General features: G+C 47.0%; 1 protein-coding gene across 3 annotated transcripts in view; it reads right to left on the bottom strand.

Moving 5' to 3' along the window:
- Positions 1-16,924, bottom strand: part of LOC121584859 (probable E3 ubiquitin-protein ligase HECTD4) — a 59,882-nt gene that overhangs the window by 13,768 nt on the left and 29,190 nt on the right. For all 3 annotated transcript variants that reach the window (XM_041901034.2, XM_045225692.1, XM_045225693.1), the window contains exons 36-60: positions 15,250-15,439; positions 15,067-15,148; positions 14,698-14,900; positions 14,402-14,537; positions 14,065-14,247; positions 13,701-13,865; positions 13,390-13,559; positions 8,557-8,672; positions 8,304-8,407; positions 7,978-8,139; positions 7,693-7,841; positions 7,471-7,550; positions 7,130-7,293; positions 6,799-7,036; positions 6,364-6,500; positions 6,114-6,240; positions 4,872-5,009; positions 3,955-4,091; positions 3,674-3,834; positions 3,384-3,565; positions 2,997-3,202; positions 2,750-2,880; positions 2,416-2,621; positions 1,644-1,823; positions 37-1,436 (exon numbers count right to left, since the gene is read on the bottom strand). In XM_041901034.2, the coding sequence (XP_041756968.1) occupies positions 37-1,436; positions 1,644-1,823; positions 2,416-2,621; positions 2,750-2,880; positions 2,997-3,202; positions 3,384-3,565; positions 3,674-3,834; positions 3,955-4,091; positions 4,872-5,009; positions 6,114-6,240; positions 6,364-6,500; positions 6,799-7,036; positions 7,130-7,293; positions 7,471-7,550; positions 7,693-7,841; positions 7,978-8,139; positions 8,304-8,407; positions 8,557-8,672; positions 13,390-13,559; positions 13,701-13,865; positions 14,065-14,247; positions 14,402-14,537; positions 14,698-14,900; positions 15,067-15,148; positions 15,250-15,439 (5,147 nt within the window). The remainder of the gene's footprint in view (positions 1-36; positions 1,437-1,643; positions 1,824-2,415; positions 2,622-2,749; positions 2,881-2,996; positions 3,203-3,383; positions 3,566-3,673; positions 3,835-3,954; positions 4,092-4,871; positions 5,010-6,113; positions 6,241-6,363; positions 6,501-6,798; positions 7,037-7,129; positions 7,294-7,470; positions 7,551-7,692; positions 7,842-7,977; positions 8,140-8,303; positions 8,408-8,556; positions 8,673-13,389; positions 13,560-13,700; positions 13,866-14,064; positions 14,248-14,401; positions 14,538-14,697; positions 14,901-15,066; positions 15,149-15,249; positions 15,440-16,924) is intronic.

Here is a 16,924-nt window from a genome sequence, read left to right as displayed (position 1 = left end):
TCAACAATATATTACGTTTTCATGTACGCGACCCACCTCTATGACAGCATAGCCCTTAATGGGCCGGGCCAAGATGGCATTGCTGTCCAGAGAGGTGACCGTGTACATGGAGCCCCCGTCTGAAACAGAGGCTGTTTCTGCGCTGTCCAAAGGCTCCCCGAGGCTGCCCAGACTGCCCAGGCTCCCCGTGCTGCACAGGGAGATATCTAGGCTCTCCTGGCTGGACACCGTGTGGGGATCAAGTGGGCCCTGCTGTGGGGAGGGGATGGCAGAGGCTGCAGCCGCGGGGGTGAGAGGTGGGGCAGCCAGCAGATCCTGGTCCACAGAGAGTTCACTGGCGGTGCGGGACACGCCCCCCTGAGAGGAGCTGCAGATGGAGGTCTGGCTCGTGGAGGCAGAGGCTGAGACACTCATGGCTGGAGTCACACTGCTGGAGCTGTCTGGGCTCTCGTTGCTCCCGTTGCTGGGGAAGGGACGCTCAGGCTCGGGGGCTGCTTTGCCATCCAGAGGGGTGGACACCCCGGCTCCTGCCTTGGACTTTTTTGGGTCGTCCTCCTGCAGGGGGATGAAGATCTCATCCTTGAAGAGCCCCCCGTGGGCGTTGCAGGCCCTGCGGATGGCGCTGCGCACCACAGCCTCCTCCAGGTGGGTGGGGATGCCAGAGAGCACCAGCAGGCGGCTGTGAGCGGTAGGTCCCACCAGGGCCTGGCAGGCGTCAGTCACAGCATCATTTGTAACACTCAGCCCCTGGGGGTCCTTGTTGGCCAGGTGACGCAGGATCATGAGCAGGGTGAGGCCACGGTGGAACCACAGCATGTCCTCAGGTTTACTACCAGCCATGTTGAGCAGGGCACTGTCGCTCTCTGATAGACGAGCCCCTCCAGCAGAACCCCTCTTCCCTGAGGCTGCCGCCACTGCTGCTGCCGCACGCTCCCTCTTCATCTTCACCTTCTTACGCTTGGAGAGCAGGCTGGGGCTCTGGGGGGTCTGGCCTGGGGAGGAGGAGGAGGATGAGGAGGAGTCGCTGAGGTTAGGGGCACTGGTTGAGGACAGAGCTCCCACTCCTGAGCACCCCACATTGTGGGGGAGCGTGACCTCAGCTACAGCCAGGCACACCTCCATCAGGGCGTGAAAGTAGGTGGAGAATCTGCTCTGCTCGGCCCCCAGAGCCAGGCCACCACCGCCAGAGGAGCCCCCTGCTCCGGCCCCTGCAGCCACCCAGCCCTGGGTCTCCCGGTCGTACAGCTTGCGGAGCTCCGTCTGCAGGGCCATGAGCACAGCCAGGCAGGGGTTGAGCAGCAGGGCGATGGAGCTGGACAGGCCTGCAGGGCTCTTCCGCTGCTCCAGGTGGTGGATCTTACGGAAGAGCTCAGCGAGCAGGTGGAAGGAGAGTTCCTTGATGCAGGGGGCCAGATCTGTGGTCCATAACAAGCCACCTAGAACACCACAGACAGGGAGAGAGGGGTAAAATAAACTATTTAAAAATGGAGACCAACTTGTTGTCAAGCACAAAACAGGATGCAATATTAGTCACAACAAGGGACTGAGGGTTATGGAAATAATGTTCAGACATGTTGGACACCTAATGGCCATGGATGCAGACATTTCAAAGATAATAGATTTTATGGAAGTGTAGCACCTACCCAGCAGCTCCACTACCTGCAGCAGCACAGATGAGGGCACAGTGTCCAGCTCCTCCTCAGAGCGCTCACTGCTCCCACCTAGCTCCCACGTCAGCAGCTGCTCAGCAAACGCCATGGCCAGGGGGAACTCCAGCGGCAGGGAGTGCAGCACTAGCACCGCACCAGGAGGGGGCGACACCCCTGTGAGAGAGAGAGAGCGAGAGAGAGAGAGAGAGAGAGAGACAGTGAAACATACACAAGCTATTATAAATACATGTTAATCATGTTAAACAGAAAGAAACAATTAGAACCAGGGCTGTGACGATTATGGAATTTTGGGTAGTGATTACCGGTAATTGTCATTGAAATGGCCACGGTTATTGTCATAATTTTTAGCTTGTAATACATCTTTGAAAATTAGCTACGACATACCTAATGAATACAACACAGTTTTGGTGACACCCCGGTTTAAAAAACAAATAGTTTTGACCTCTTGCAACTTTTGGAAATGAAGCTTCTCCTCCCAACTGTGCTGTTCTGCTCGTAAATTATTACCAACTTTACCCACTTCATGTAAAAATGTCAAACTGCTATTGGGTAAACAATATCTACTTGAATATGAAGTTGAATCCCCCTTTTCCTAAAATTAATGTATTAAGACATTATTATTATTATTTTTGTTCACGGTTATTGTCGGTAACACGATTATACGATAATTGTGCCTATTTAGAACATACACATGCTGAAAGAAGCTATTACTGTAAGTCAGGACTAGGGGAGATCAAGCACTCACCCAGTTTGATGTGCACTTTGTCAGTGGGGATGATGACAGTGGGGTACTGGTTGGTGGTGGGAGGGGGGGTGAGGCCTGTGTTGGAGGGCGAGGCATCCAGAGGGTAGCACACCGCCTCCATCAGGTTGAGCTGGCCGTTCCTGCGCACCTTGTGACCCAGGCCATAAACCATGACCCGCGCCCATGGGGCTTTGTACAGGGAGGAACTAGTGGGGGGGAGAGGGAAAGAGAGAGAGGTAGAAAATGGGTCACTAACCTCAACTGCAAGACATCTAGGGTCATCAAAGTTAATGGGTTTAACTTAGATAAAGGTAATTGTGTTAAATTAGCTCACTCTTTGCGGCAGCCTAGTTGGCTCTCTTTGCAGGAGACGATCACGAAGGCAGCACCCGGGAAGTTGACATCCATGCTGACCTTTGATTCTGATACCGGGAAGTCCTCTGAGATGAACTGCTCTGGTGCATTCTACATAACGGAACAAGGGAAATCAAGATTAACTATGTTAAAAGCAAAAGATCTTCGTCCCTGGGGAAATATACATTGAGCCACAGACTCGGGTCATTAGTTAATCCAGAGCTAACCTGTAGGAAGCAGCAGATCTGCTTGGTGAGCTCCAGCAGGCTCTCCTCCCCCTGATGCAGGGCACGGGTGATGGCCACGGTGAGCCACTCCCTGATGGGCTGTGCATTGCCCTGGTAGAACAGGTCTGTGGGAGAGCAGCTCTGGCCCTGCAGGTTGTGGAGTAGAGACTGGGCCAGCAGGATGGAGCTGGAGCTGATGGTGCCATCTGCAGGACAAAGAGAACAACACAGCACATAGATCATGGAAAGAGCTCCTCCAAATCACTCCATACACTTAAACATATATTTCAGTGTAGACCTTCTTATTCCATTAATTGTTCTAACTTTATTCTATTTAACCCATTATTTTCTATGGATTATCATCTCATCTAGAGAAAGTCCACTTACCAGGCAGAGGCGGAGCCAGAAGTTGATTGGACAGCAGCTGCAGGTGTTCCAGGGTGATGTCTCGAATGGCTGGGATATGGAAGAGGCGGGTGAAGGTGTGGGGGCTCTTGGGGGCAAAGATGTTAAGTAGAGCCATGCGGCAGTAGAGCCTAGCCAGGGCACTCTCACAGCGCAGAAGCTCCCTGAAACACAGCAGGCCACGGAGGATGATTTACAGTTCTTAGCCATGTGTTATTTCAGAATGTGTGTACGTGTGTGTTGGAGTGTAAGTGTTAGTGTCTGTGTGTTACCTGTGGATCTGGATGTTACTGCTGTCTAGATTGACAAGGCCATTGGCAGCAGTACGGCGGGATCCAGCAGGGGGGCGCTCCAGCATCTCAATGGGATACCAGTATCTCACCAGCACCCCCTCACTGCGCAGGTACGTCTCTACCTGAACCAGCTCATTCACCTGGACATACACACACAGTAATGAGTGAGAGAGACCATTGACACACTGTCAAAAGAGACAAAGCTCAACTTCTAATCGCTTTGTTTCGATGCAGTGTGAAGTTAGGTGTTCTACACTCACAGAGTCCACGTCCAGAACCACTCCGTGCAGGCCGAATGTTTTCAACATGCCTCGGATGGCAAACTTGGGCAGGGCTGTTCCGCCTGTGGTGCTGTTGGTGTTGTTGCTGTCTGGACAGCGGATGACCACCGTCAAACCTGAGAAGAGGACACATATGTAAGGGCAAAGCCTGGTAACACTACAGCATATCAGTGTTCATAATGATAATGTTTATGCATCTATATTACAAAAATGCTAAAAATAAAATAGTGCTCTGTTAATGTTTAAACCAGCTATCGGGAAAACTCCTGTGTTTACTAACGTATTTAAAGTAAGGGTCAAAGTTGATGTGACATAAATGCAGGGATTTTTCTGCCATTGAAATCCTTGGGCGGGCCGCCTAAGCATTCTTTCAGGTCGCCTAAGTCAAAACAGTGCAAATTGTTTTTTTAAATACAATTTCTGGATGGAAAAACTATTTCAGTGTAAACTTAAACCAGATATAAATTATATAGAAAAGATAATGGACCTATATATATATTTTTATAATCTTTGAGAACTAGCAATCACTAACATAAAAGCTAGACAATAAGGGAAAACTGAAAATTCCAAAAACAAGAAACTTAGAAGTATTGATTTTGTTATTACATTTGAGCAAAATAACACTGCATTAGCCAATGCAAAATGCATAGAATTGCAGTGTTAAAACTGCCACATTTTCTCTAAGCTCCATGGAGAAATGTGTAGAACTGCAGGAAATTGGCTTAAAAATGTAAACATTACTCTACACCTCCAAGATGAGGGCCTCTAGAATGTTTTCTAAAATTCAGCCGCGTCGACCACGCCCACCACCTAAGCCCCTTTTTGATCCAGAAAAAAACGGAAACGGTTCAATAACCGAGGCCTCTAGCATGGTGTTGGGTGCAGGTGCAGGGGACCTTTGCGGACTTTGTCGATGGTGAACTTGTTGGCCTCATCCTTGATGTCCTCGATGGTGGGGAGGTAGAGGTCCCTGGGGATACCCCCGTTCTCTTCATACAGGAACTCCACTGTCTGCCGGGCTATGTCAACCATGCCTGCAAAACATATACAATAAAAACACCACAAAAGAACAAACGTCAAAAAACATATTTCACTTTGTTTTAAAAGGTCAAACAGTGGAGTCAATAGGGAGTTGCTCTTTAAAACGGAGCTACAGGGTTTACCACCTCTTTTACCACCTAGTTTTCAGTGAGTGAGTGTCCCAAGTGGCTCGAGAGCAGAGACGCGCACAGACGAGGAACTGAACATCCAGTGCCTTCAGAAAGTATTCATACCCCATGACTTTTTCCACATTTTGTTGTTTTACAGCCTGAATTTATTGTGTTCCTCGCCTACACACAATACTCCACAATGTCAGAGGGGAATAATGTTTTTAGAATTTTTTACAAATTAATACAAAATGAAAAAGCTGAAATGTCTTGAGTCAATAAGTATTCAACCCCTTTGTTATGGCAAGCCTAAATAAGTTAAGTAGTAAAAATGTGCTTACAAGTCACATAATAAGTTGCATGGACTCATTCTGTGTGCAATAAGTGTTTAACATGATTTTTGAATGACTTATCTCTGTACCCCACACATACAATTATCTGTAAGGTCCCTCAGTTGAGCAGTGAATTTCAGACACAGATTCAACCACAAAAACCAGGGAGGTTTTCCAATGCCTTGCAAAGACAGACACTGGGAGACAAATTCACCTTTCAGCAGGACAATCACCTAAAACACAAGACCAAATATACACTGGAGTTGCTTACCAAGACAACATTGAATGTTCCTGAGTGGCCTAGTTACAGTTTTGACAAAAAATTCAAATCTATAGCAAGACTTGAAAATGTCTGTCTAGCAATAATCAACAACCAACTTGACAGAGCTTGAATAATTTTTAAAAGAATAATGGGCAAATATTGTACAATCCAGGTGTGCAAAGCTCTTAGAGACTTATCCAGAAAGACTCTGGCTATAATCACTGCCAAAGGTGATTCTAACATGTATTGACTCACGGGTGTGAATACTTATGAAAATGAGATATTTCTGTATTTCATTTTCAATAAATTTGCTAACATTTCTAAAAACATGTTTTCACTATATGTCATTATGGGGTATTGTGTGTAGATGAATCAATTTTGAATCCAAATCCTCACCCAGCTGCAGTGCTCCCTTGATCTGGTCCAGACCAGACTTCCTCTCTGCCTCGTTGCGAAAGCGTCGGCGGATGGTGGGGAACACCTTTGTCTCCCAGGCCTTCACCAGCAGGGCATAGTGGTCCTCCTGAGGAGGGGGTGGGGGGGTGGAGGGGCAGCAGTACATTCATGCCCACTGAAAAATCTGGATACAAAAAAGATAAGTAAATGTGGTATTTGTAGGCTCTTCTCAGCAAGACTTTCAACTCACCCTTGGGACATCGTCATCACTCTCGTCATCACTCTCGTCATCAGCAATAGGCGGGGGGTGTGCACCAGGCCCTGAGGTGACCAGGTTCTCGTAGCTCAGCTCCACCTTGTAGTGGCATGAGGAGTCACTGTTGTACTCTGTCCCGACAGGGGAGGACAAACAACAAAGCCAGTTCTTACAAACGCTACCAACTGGGACGCACACACATACACAGACCAGACAGTGAGGAGGGTGAGGGTTAGCTGTAGTGGGGTTGACCAAACAGCAAACATCACAGAGGACTGAAATAACACCAGGTTAAGTAAAACAATATATTTTAGGTTAAGTGACCGGATGGGACCAGAACATCAGGCACTGGCACACCAAACCAGGTCAAAGGTTTAAACTAAGACACATGCGTTTGGTGCAGGAAGGGGGAAGGTGATAGGAACATACGTTGCTGGGCAACTGCTACCGCGGCGATCCGACAGGGGGGTCCGTGGGAGCCAGAGTCAGATGCCACACTAGCACCCGCATCATTGTCGCTGTCAGATGCCATGGCGAAGGGGAGGGCCTCAAAGTTAGCACTGATTTCTTCTGCCAGGTCGACACAGAGGTCAGCAGCGTTGCGGTGTGCTTGGCCCTCTGCGTACGCAAAAGCCCGGCAACCGAAGTTGGCACGAATCTTTGTGTTCTAAACAAAATACAAAAAACACACCATTACAAACATAAGCTGCATTCATGGGACTTTTCATCTTGCTTTACATGTCCTGGCATAAAGGCCAACCTTCTTCTGAATGTGCACCAGAGGCCACATGCCCCCTGCTACGTCCTCCAGGAAGGGGTTGAGGCGCTGGCCACAGTAGGTGAAGTAGACCCGCCCTTTAGGGGCCTGGCCAGGGGGTGGAGGGGTGCCCTCGGAGCGCTCCCAGCCAATGCCCGCAACATCCCCTATAGGCAGGAAGAGAATTGTCACCATCCAAGATACAAAATCAGATGTTTTACCAATATCTGATAAATATGCAATACACATTGGTTGGCATAAGCAAAAAAGTAAAATGAATGATGGGAAAAATAGGAGGCAGGTGATATTACGAAACTAGATAAAAGGATTGTTTCCTATCTCACCAGGAAGTAGGGCCACGTCCAGCCTCACACTCTTCCACTGCAGCAGACTGGAGCCATTATAGTGCACAGCCCTACCATTACTGAAAGGGTGAAACACAGAGACAGAGACAGGGGTAGGATGAAACAGAAAGGAAAGAAAGAGAGAAAGGTCAGCACTCAGTCAGAGACAGGGCAGCGGGAAACCTCAGAGACTACAGCTGTAAAATCCATATCAACACATACTTATGAAAGAGGCAGGTGCCAACAGGGTTGGTCCACGCTCCGTCTCTCTTCTCTGCTTCTGTGGCAAAGCCGAAAGACGCAATAGGACCACTGTCATCTTCCGAGTCTCCATAGGAGGCAATCTCTATCTCCCAGTAAAAGGAAGGAGCCTACAGGAAAAAGAGGGAGAGACATTTTAAGATTCCAAATTAGTCAGCCTGCTTCACAAGCACGCAAAACTGAATTTTCATTCATATAAAACCCAGTGCCATTCCCAAGACATCCAGTAAGTATAGCGGTGCCCACCTGAACAGGTACAGGTGAGGTGGCATAGATGAAGGTTCCCCTGGGCAGGCCTCCTCCAGCACTGGGGTCGGCCAGGAAGGTGACGGAGGTGAGACGGGATGAGAACATGCAGGCACGCACAGGAGGGTACACCCTGGATGGACACCATGTAATCTCCTTGGGCTAGGGAAAGATATGGAGTGGAGCAGAGAGAGTTAGGAGACAGGCCCTACAAATCTAAATCGGAATTCCTTCATCTCTCAAAAATTCCTAATATGGTTTAATGTCCATTATTAAATCAGTAGATCTCAGTAGATCAATAGTAGAGATGGTACAGCGACACCCACCTGGCGCCTGTCTGTCTGGAGGGGAGGGGGTGGTGGGCGAGCGCAGTCTCGGTACAGCATCCTCACTCGCTCACACTGTGCCTCAACCATGCCGAGACGCTCCCCTGCACGACACAGAAGCACAGTTACACACACAGCAGCCATACAGAGCAATACTTCCTTCCACACAATCACAGTAAAGTCATGGTGCATTGCAAAAGTTGTGTGTCGTCATTGAGCACTATGCTACTGGGGAGAGTGGGCGGTCACTCACCAGGACTGCACTCCTGGGCCACTAGGTTGAGCACCTCCACAGCAGCAGGACAATGCTGAATGAACTCCTCACAGAAGGAGCTGTCCTCCAGGAGTTGGGCCATTACCAGACATGCCCTGGAACACACACATTTAAACCCCAATATTAACTAAGCAAAACAAATATATGACATACAGGTGCAGAGTAGGGCTGTTGAGGTGACCGTATTACCGCCACACCGGCAGTCATGAGTAATGACCGCAGTAAAATTCCACGTGACCGTTGAGTCACGGTAATCTCCTCTTATGCACTCAGGACATGCGTTGTTAGTAGCCTACCCAACTTGCAAACGACCATCAGGTCGCTAATGGCCTGGTACTCCCCTGACCATCATTTTGGATGTTGTTTCAATGCCTAACAACTAAATTGATAGTGCTTTTTAAGTTGATGATTACTTCAAAAACCCAATTTGCATAATATGCATACGCATAGGCCAATCTTTAATTCAATTCAGGGGGGTTTTCGGGCTAGGACACACATATATATACAGCTCTGGAAAAAATTAAGAGACCACTGAAAAATTATCAGTTTCTCTGGTTTTACTATTTATAGGTATGTGTGTTTTAAAAAAAAAAAATCTACAAACTACTGACAACATTTCTCCCAAATTCCAAATATGACAGGGTCTTGATCTGGTGGTCCTCCATCCACACCTTGATTGACCTGGCTGTGTGGCATGGCGCATTGTCCTGCTGGAAAAACCAATCCTCAGAGTTGGGGAACAATGTCAGAGCAAAAGGAAGCAAGTTTTCTTCCAGGACAACCTTGTACGTGGCTTGATTCAAATCTGCCGGATTCCAGCCTTGCTGAAGCACCCCCAGATCATCACGATCCTCCACCAAATTTCACAGTGGGTGCGAGACACTGTGGTTTGTAGGCCTCTCCAGGTCTCCGGCTAACCGTTAGACGACCAGGTGTTGGGCAAAGCTGAAAATTGTACTCATTAGAGAAGATGACCTTACTCCAGTCCTCTACGGTCCAATCCTTATGGTCTTTTGCAAACCTCAGCCTAGCTTCTCATTGATGAAGGGCTTTTTTCTAGCTTTGCACGACTTCAGCCCTGCCCCTAGGAGCCTGTTTCGAACCGTCCTCGCCATGCACTTCACTCCAGCTGCCGTTTGCCATTCTTTTTGTAGGTCACTTGATGTCATCCTACGGTTGTTGAGTGACATTCGAATGTTCCATAGTTATTTTTTGATTAATATTACTTTTGAGGTACTATTAGCACTGTTTCTGCCATCCAGCTGGTCCTATTGCAAGAGGATAGTGATGACCACAGCAGTGGTTTTTATACTTTTCCTCGTTAAATAAGATTTGGTTCAGGTGATCACCTAATCAGTACTTAATTCAGTAGAATGAGGTGTGCCTGTGTTGGAATTAAACAGACACTGGAATGGAAGTCATACATGTAGAGATGCTGATTTAAGAAATATTTGCAGTGGTCTCTTAATTTTTTCCAGAGCTGTATATATATATACAGTGGGGAGAACAAGTATTTGAACACTGCCGATTTTGCAGGTTTTCCTACTTACAAAGCATGTAGAGGTCTGTAATTTTTATCATAGGTACACTTCAACTGTGAGAGAAAATCCAGAAAATCACATTATGATTTTTAAGTCATTAATTTGCATTTTATTGCATGACATAAGTATTTGATCACCTACCAACCATGCTTTGTAAGTATGAAAACCTGCAAAATTGGCAGTGTATCAAATACTTGTTCTCCCCACTGTGTATGTATGTATGTATGTACAGTGGGGAGAACAAGTATTTGATACACTGCCGATTTTGCAGGTTTTCCTACTTACAAAGCATGTAGAGGTCTGTCATTTTTATCATAGGTACACTTCAACTGTGAGAGACGGAATCTAAAACAAAAATCTAGAAAATCACATTGTATGATTTTTAAGTAATTAATTTGCATTTTATTGCATGACATAAGTATTTGATCACCTACCAACCAGTAAGAATTCCGGCTCTCACAGACCTGTTAGTTTTTCTTTAAGAAGCCCTCCTGTTCTCCACTCATTACCTGTATTAACTGCACCTGTTTGAACTCGTTACCTGTATAAAAGACACCTGTCCACACACTCAATCAAACAGACTCCAACCTCTCCACAATGGCCAAGACCAGAAAGCTGTGTAAGGACATCAGGGATAAATGTGTAGACCTGCACAAGGCTGGGATGGGCTACAGGACAATAGGCAAGCAGCTTGGTGAGAAGGCAACAACTGTTGGCGCAATTATTAGAAAATGGAAGAAGTTCAAGATGACGGTCAATCACCCTCGGTCTGGGGCTCCATGCAAGATCTCACCTCGTGGGGCATCAATGATCATGAGGAAGGTGAGGGATCAGCCCAGAACTACACGGCAGGACCTGGTCAATGACCTGAAGAGAGCTGGGACCACAGTCTCAAAGAAAACCATTAGTAACACACTACGCCGTCATGGATTAAAATCCTGCAGCGCACGCAAGGTCCCCCTGCTCAAGCCAGCGCATGTCCAGGCCTGTCTGAAGTTTGCCAATGACCATCTGGATGATCCAGAGGAGGAATGGGAGAAGGTCATGTGGTCTGATGAGACAAAAATAGAGCTTTTTGGTCTAAACTCCACTCGCCGTGTTTGGAGGAAGAAGAAGGATGAGTACAACCCCAAGAACACCATCCCAACCGTGAAGCATGGAGGTGGAAACATCATTCTTTGGGGATGCTTTTCTGCAAAGGGGACAGGATGACTGCACCGTATTGAGGGGAGGATGGATGGGGCCATGTATCGCGAGATCTTGGCCAACAACCTTCTTCCCTCAGTAAGAGCATTGAAGATGGGTCGTGGCTGGGTCTTCCAGCATGACAACGACCAGAAACACACAGCCAGGGCAACTAAGGAGTGGCTCCGTAAGAAGCATCTCAAGGTCCTGGAGTGGCCTAGCCAGTCTCCAGACCTGAACCCAATAGAACATCTTTGGAGGGAGCTGAGAGTCCGTATTGCCCAGCGACAGCCCCGAAACCTGAAGGATCTGGAGAAGGTCTGTATGGAGGAGTGGGCCAAAATCCCTGCTGAAGTGTGTGCAAACCTGGTCAAGACCTACAGGAAACATATGATCTCTGTAATTGCAAACAAAGGTTTCTGTACCAAATATTAACTTCTGTTTTTCTGATGTATCAAATACTTATGTCATGCAATAAAATGCAAATTAATGACTTAAAAATCATACAATGTGATTTTCTGGATTTTTGTTTTAGATTCCGTCTCTCACAGTTGAAGTGTACCGATGATAAAAATTACAGACGTCTACATGCTTTGTAAGTAGGAAAACCTGCAAAATCGGCAGTGTATCAAATACTTGTTCTCCCCACTGTGTGTGTATATATATATATATATCTCAAGGAAATCAAAAAAAAAGAATGATTTAAGATAGTAATCGCCTTTGAGTGTGGACTGTATTATTATGCATACTGGATGGACTTTATGCTACGCTCCAAAATGTTCTATCCATGAGTCTGGGAGAGAACATATAGGCCTAGGCGATGCTGTTGGTTCATTGATTGTGCAGGGCGGCTTACAGAGTTGGCCTACAATTATAGTGAATTTGTATTTGAATAGCCATGTAATAAGGCATTTTTTATATTTTCATAATTAATAGGCTGACACATAATGTTTAGCTACAGAATCTCACCACCGTGCATTTCCATCTCCACCCCTCACTCCTTCATTCCTTTCTCGAGCATGCAGAGAGAGGGGCTGTCAACAGTAATGAAATATGTTTCATTGTGAAAACATGTTACTATCGATGTTCCCAAACAGATTTCACTTGGTTTCCCAAATTAAGCACTGGGTAGCTGCAGGAACAGGGTTGGAGAGCCCATGGCATACAGAGTTTGGGTGGAATATCACCTGTCGTGCAGAGAGAGGCTGCATGCTCCTCAAACAGTGGTTGATGCATGGAGTGAAATAATCGGAGTAGCCTATGATGGAGTAGCCGGCATGGTATAAAAACAACCAGGCGGGAAAGAGGCCTCCATTCGCTATTGGAGTGCATACAGATGACATGTCTTTTTTCCCCTGTTCCTGCCCATTTGATAAAGGGCCATTCTAGATCTAAACTGATTTGACATATTAGTAAAGACAATAATAAATTGAGAATAGTCTGATGGGTGAAAATATGATCACTTGATGAGAGAACAGCATGTGCAGCCTGAGACATTCTAAGGTTTGTATCATTCACAACTAAAGTTGACAAATAACTCTAAATCTAGTGCACAGGACCTGTTTCAAATTATAACTTTTACGCTCAACATAGCCACTTCAAATGCGCACTCGCTCCGGAATGGGAAAAATATCCTTTATGTTCAATTATATTGTTCTTACTATAAAATAATATAATATTAAATAATGGCACAGGACTTATAGGCATATCTTGTCTACTAAATGAACAAGCATACAGCATGGTGCAAAGTCAGAGAACATACAGTTATATTCTGTTCTTTCTTCATATCATAATGTTTCTTTAGATCTACCTAAAATAAATAATGGATTTATTGCGATGGTGTATATTAAATTGATTTATTATACTTTTTTAAATGAAGATGTTCCAAAGGTGCCATCAGCGGCTTGTATGCTGCTTGTATGCGTGGAGGCCTGGAGATGCTAAATGTGTTTATATGTTAATTGCCGGTCAATTAGCTTGAGACAGGCACTTAAAATGTCATGACCGCCACAGCCCTAGTGCAGAGACACACTTGTCGGAGCAGCAAAAAGTTTTGACCAAGATAATGTCCTCAGTAGTGATTTACCTGGTCCTGATTTCAGCCAGCAGGCGGACAGCGGCCATGACAGGACTGGAGCCATCTCCTGAGGCGGGGAGGGAGGTGTGGATGGACAGACTGCCCTCCTGTGGCAGAAGCATGGACTGTACTGCCTGCACCACCTTCTCTGTGATGGACAGCTTGTAGAGGGGCAGCGCCTGGGAGAGAGAGGGGAAGGGGTGAGGGACAAGGATGAGAAGAGAATATAAAATGAGTCTACTTGCGAACATTAAAGCACTTTCATCATTTTCAGTCAAGTTACATGTGTGTCTGACTTCTCTAACCCTCCCTGCTCTTACCTCAGAGCGGGGAGTGCAAAGGCGGGAGATGGGCACCGTCAGGATGTCTGAGGCCTTGCAGGCCTTCCTAAACTCGCAGGAAGGGAACTTCACCGTGGCAATGCCCTCCTGCTCGTTGATGGACATGACCACACCCACGCTGCCCAGCACTCCTTTACCCACCACCTGAGGGAACAGAGGGACCATGATGAGAAACATGCACTGGCAGACCATTCACTGCTATTAGTCTTTCTGCCCACAGCACTGTTGGCCTGGTATAGTGTTGCAGGTACCCAGCATGTTAATTTCACCACAGAGCCAGGTACAACATGTGTTGCTAAGTCATCTAATGGATCTATCAACTTGTGCTCCTCTCCTAACCCACCTGGACCTCTGAGCCAATCTTGATGGTCTCCTTGAAGCCTCCAAGGGCGCAGAGTGCCGCCACAGCCTGCCTGCCGATGGCCTGGAGTTTAGCCAGCTTCCTGCCGCTGCTGCATCCGTTCTCCAGGATGCTCTCGGCATACTTCCCCAGCTGAGGGATGAACATCAGTGCTCTGGACAGCACCTGGCACAGTCATCAGTAGCGTTAAGTCCATGTGTTATCACTATGATCTTCATATACAGTATATTCTTAGAATTACATGGCTCTAGCATCTGCAAGTAGACCTTAGAATGGCTGCAGCGGCCTCTAAAACCCATGCATTCTGATGGTGCTTTACCTTCTCTGCAGTGCTGGTCCAGATCTGGGCGGTGTTGGACTCGGGTGCTGTGAGCAGGCTGTGCAGCAGGGCGATGACCTCAGCAGCCATACTGTTGGCCACATGGCCACTGATGAAGGGCCTGATCGGGTCGGACCTGAACAGTGGAGGGAAAGAGAGGAGACCGGTTAGAACCACTCTCCCCTCTGGTTAACTAGAACTAGTGCAGCAGATTCAGCGCAGATTCAATTCCACTGGTATTACTGTTATGAAAAATGCATAATCTAATGCTTGCACAGCTTGAGTGTCAGACTGACCTGGCCAGTTCAGAGTTCCTGTCCCGACACACAGCGGTCTGAGCGGTCTTCTTCTTGTCCCCCGTGGTGACTCCTCCAGCAGCCTCCTGGACCAGAGCCTCCACAGGCGGGCCCACGCTCACTATCAGCCCAGATTGGGCCCACTTACTGGCCTTCCTCAGGGCAGCCACAGCCTCCTCTGTGATCACCTCACAGCTACCACTCTGGTGAGGTGAATGAGAGGGACAAATGGGGAAGGGGTCAGCCAGGATTAATGGTATGATTCATGAACATATGCCTTGACTAGGTTTAATTATTCACTATTCTTCTTTGACTTGGTGACACCCCAATGACATTTGCAGCCACATGAGAACGTTAAACAGGCCTGACCTTGGTCATGTCTCTATCCATCTTCACCACCTTCTCCATGTTGGCTCCAGTTCCAAGGCGGAACGGCCGGCCTTCTGAGCTGCTGCAGGCCACCAGGGAGGAAAAGCATAGGTGTCAGAGAAACTGCATGGACGGTTTGGCACACATTAAGTTAAAGGTGTCAGGAGGTATTACGATGAGTACCTGAGCAGAGGCTGTAGCACCTCGTGAGAGGACTGGTCCTCCCTCTTGTGGATAAGGATGGACAGTTTGCCATCCACAGCCTCGCCCTCCTCCCCAGCGTCCTTATCTGACTTCAGGGTTCCCTTGGGGCTGGAGCGGCTCAGGCTGGTGTCTGGCTCTGAGGAGCTGGGGGACAGCAGGGTCTGGCAGCCTGGTGGGGGACACAGTGTTAGAGACAGCAGTCTAACAGAGGCCAGATATCTCATGACCAACATGCCGAGACCAAAGGTTCCTACAGTGCCTTGCAAAGGTATTCATCCCCCTTGGCGTTTTTCCTATTTTGTTGCATTACAACCTGTAATTTAAATTGATTTTTATTTGGATTTCATGTAATGGACATACACAAAATAGTCCAAATTGGTGAAGTGAAATGAAAAAAATAACTTGTTTCAAAAAATTCGAAAAAATAAATAACAGAAAAGTGGTGCATGCATATGTATTCACCCCTTTGCTATGAAGCCCCTAAATAAGATCTGGTGCAACCAATTACCTTCAGATGTCACATAATTAGTTAAATAAAGTCCACCTGTGTACAATCTAAGTGTCACATGATCTGTCACATGATCTCAGTATATATACACACCTGTTCTGAAAGGCCCCAGAGTCTGCAACACCACTAAACAAGGTGCACCACCAAGCAAGCGGCACCATGAGGACCAAGGAGCTCTCCAAACAGGTCGGGGACAAAGTAGGGTTGGGTTATAAAAAATATCAGAAACTTTTAACATCCCACGGGGCACCATTAAATCCATTATTAAAAAATTGAAAGAATATGGCACCACAACAAACTTGCCAAGAGAGGGCCGCCCACCAAAACTCACAGACCAGGCAAGGAGGGCATTAATCAGAGAGGCAACAAAGAGACCAAAGATAACCCTGAAGAAGCTGCAAAGCTCCACAGCAGAGATTGGAGTATGTGTCCATAGGACCACTTTAAGCCGTACACTCCACAGAGCTGGGCTTTACGGAAGAGCTGCCAGAAAAAAGCCATTGCTTAAAGAAAAAAATAAGCAAACAACTTTGGTGTTCGCCAAAAGGCATGTGGGAGACTCCGCAAACATATGGAAGAAGGTACTCTGGTCAGATGAGACTAAAATTGAGCTTTTTGGCCATCAAGGGAAACGCTATGTCTGGTGCAAACCCAACACCTCTCATCACCCCGAGAACACCATCCCCACAGTGAAGCATGGTGGTGGCAGCATCATGCTATGGGGATGTTTTTCATCGGCAGGGACTGGGAAACTGGTCAGAATTGAAGGAATGATGGATGGCGCTAAATACAGGGAAATTCTTGAGGGAAACCTGTTTCAGTCCTCCAGAGATTTGAGACTGGGACGGAGGTTCACCTTCCAGCAGGACAATTACCCTAAGCATTCTGCTAAAGTAACACTTGAGTGGTTTAAGGGGAAAAATTTAAATGTCTTGGAATGGCCTAGTCAAAGCCCAGACCTCAATCCAATTGAGAATCTGTGGTATGACTTAAAGATTGCTGTACACCAGCGGAACCCATCAAACTTGAAGGAGCTGGAGCAGTTTTGCCTTGAAGAATGGGCAAAAATCCCAGTGGCTAGATGTGCCAAACTTATAGAGACATACCGCAAGAGACTTGCAGCTGTAATTGCTGCAAAAGGTGGCT

Source organism: Coregonus clupeaformis, chromosome 16 (genome assembly GCF_020615455.1).
Source record: "Coregonus clupeaformis isolate EN_2021a chromosome 16, ASM2061545v1, whole genome shotgun sequence".
Lineage (NCBI taxonomy): Eukaryota > Metazoa > Chordata > Actinopteri > Salmoniformes > Salmonidae > Coregonus > Coregonus clupeaformis.
The sequence above is the reverse complement of the archived record's forward strand: the minus strand, read 5'-3'. Positions and strand labels throughout refer to the sequence as shown.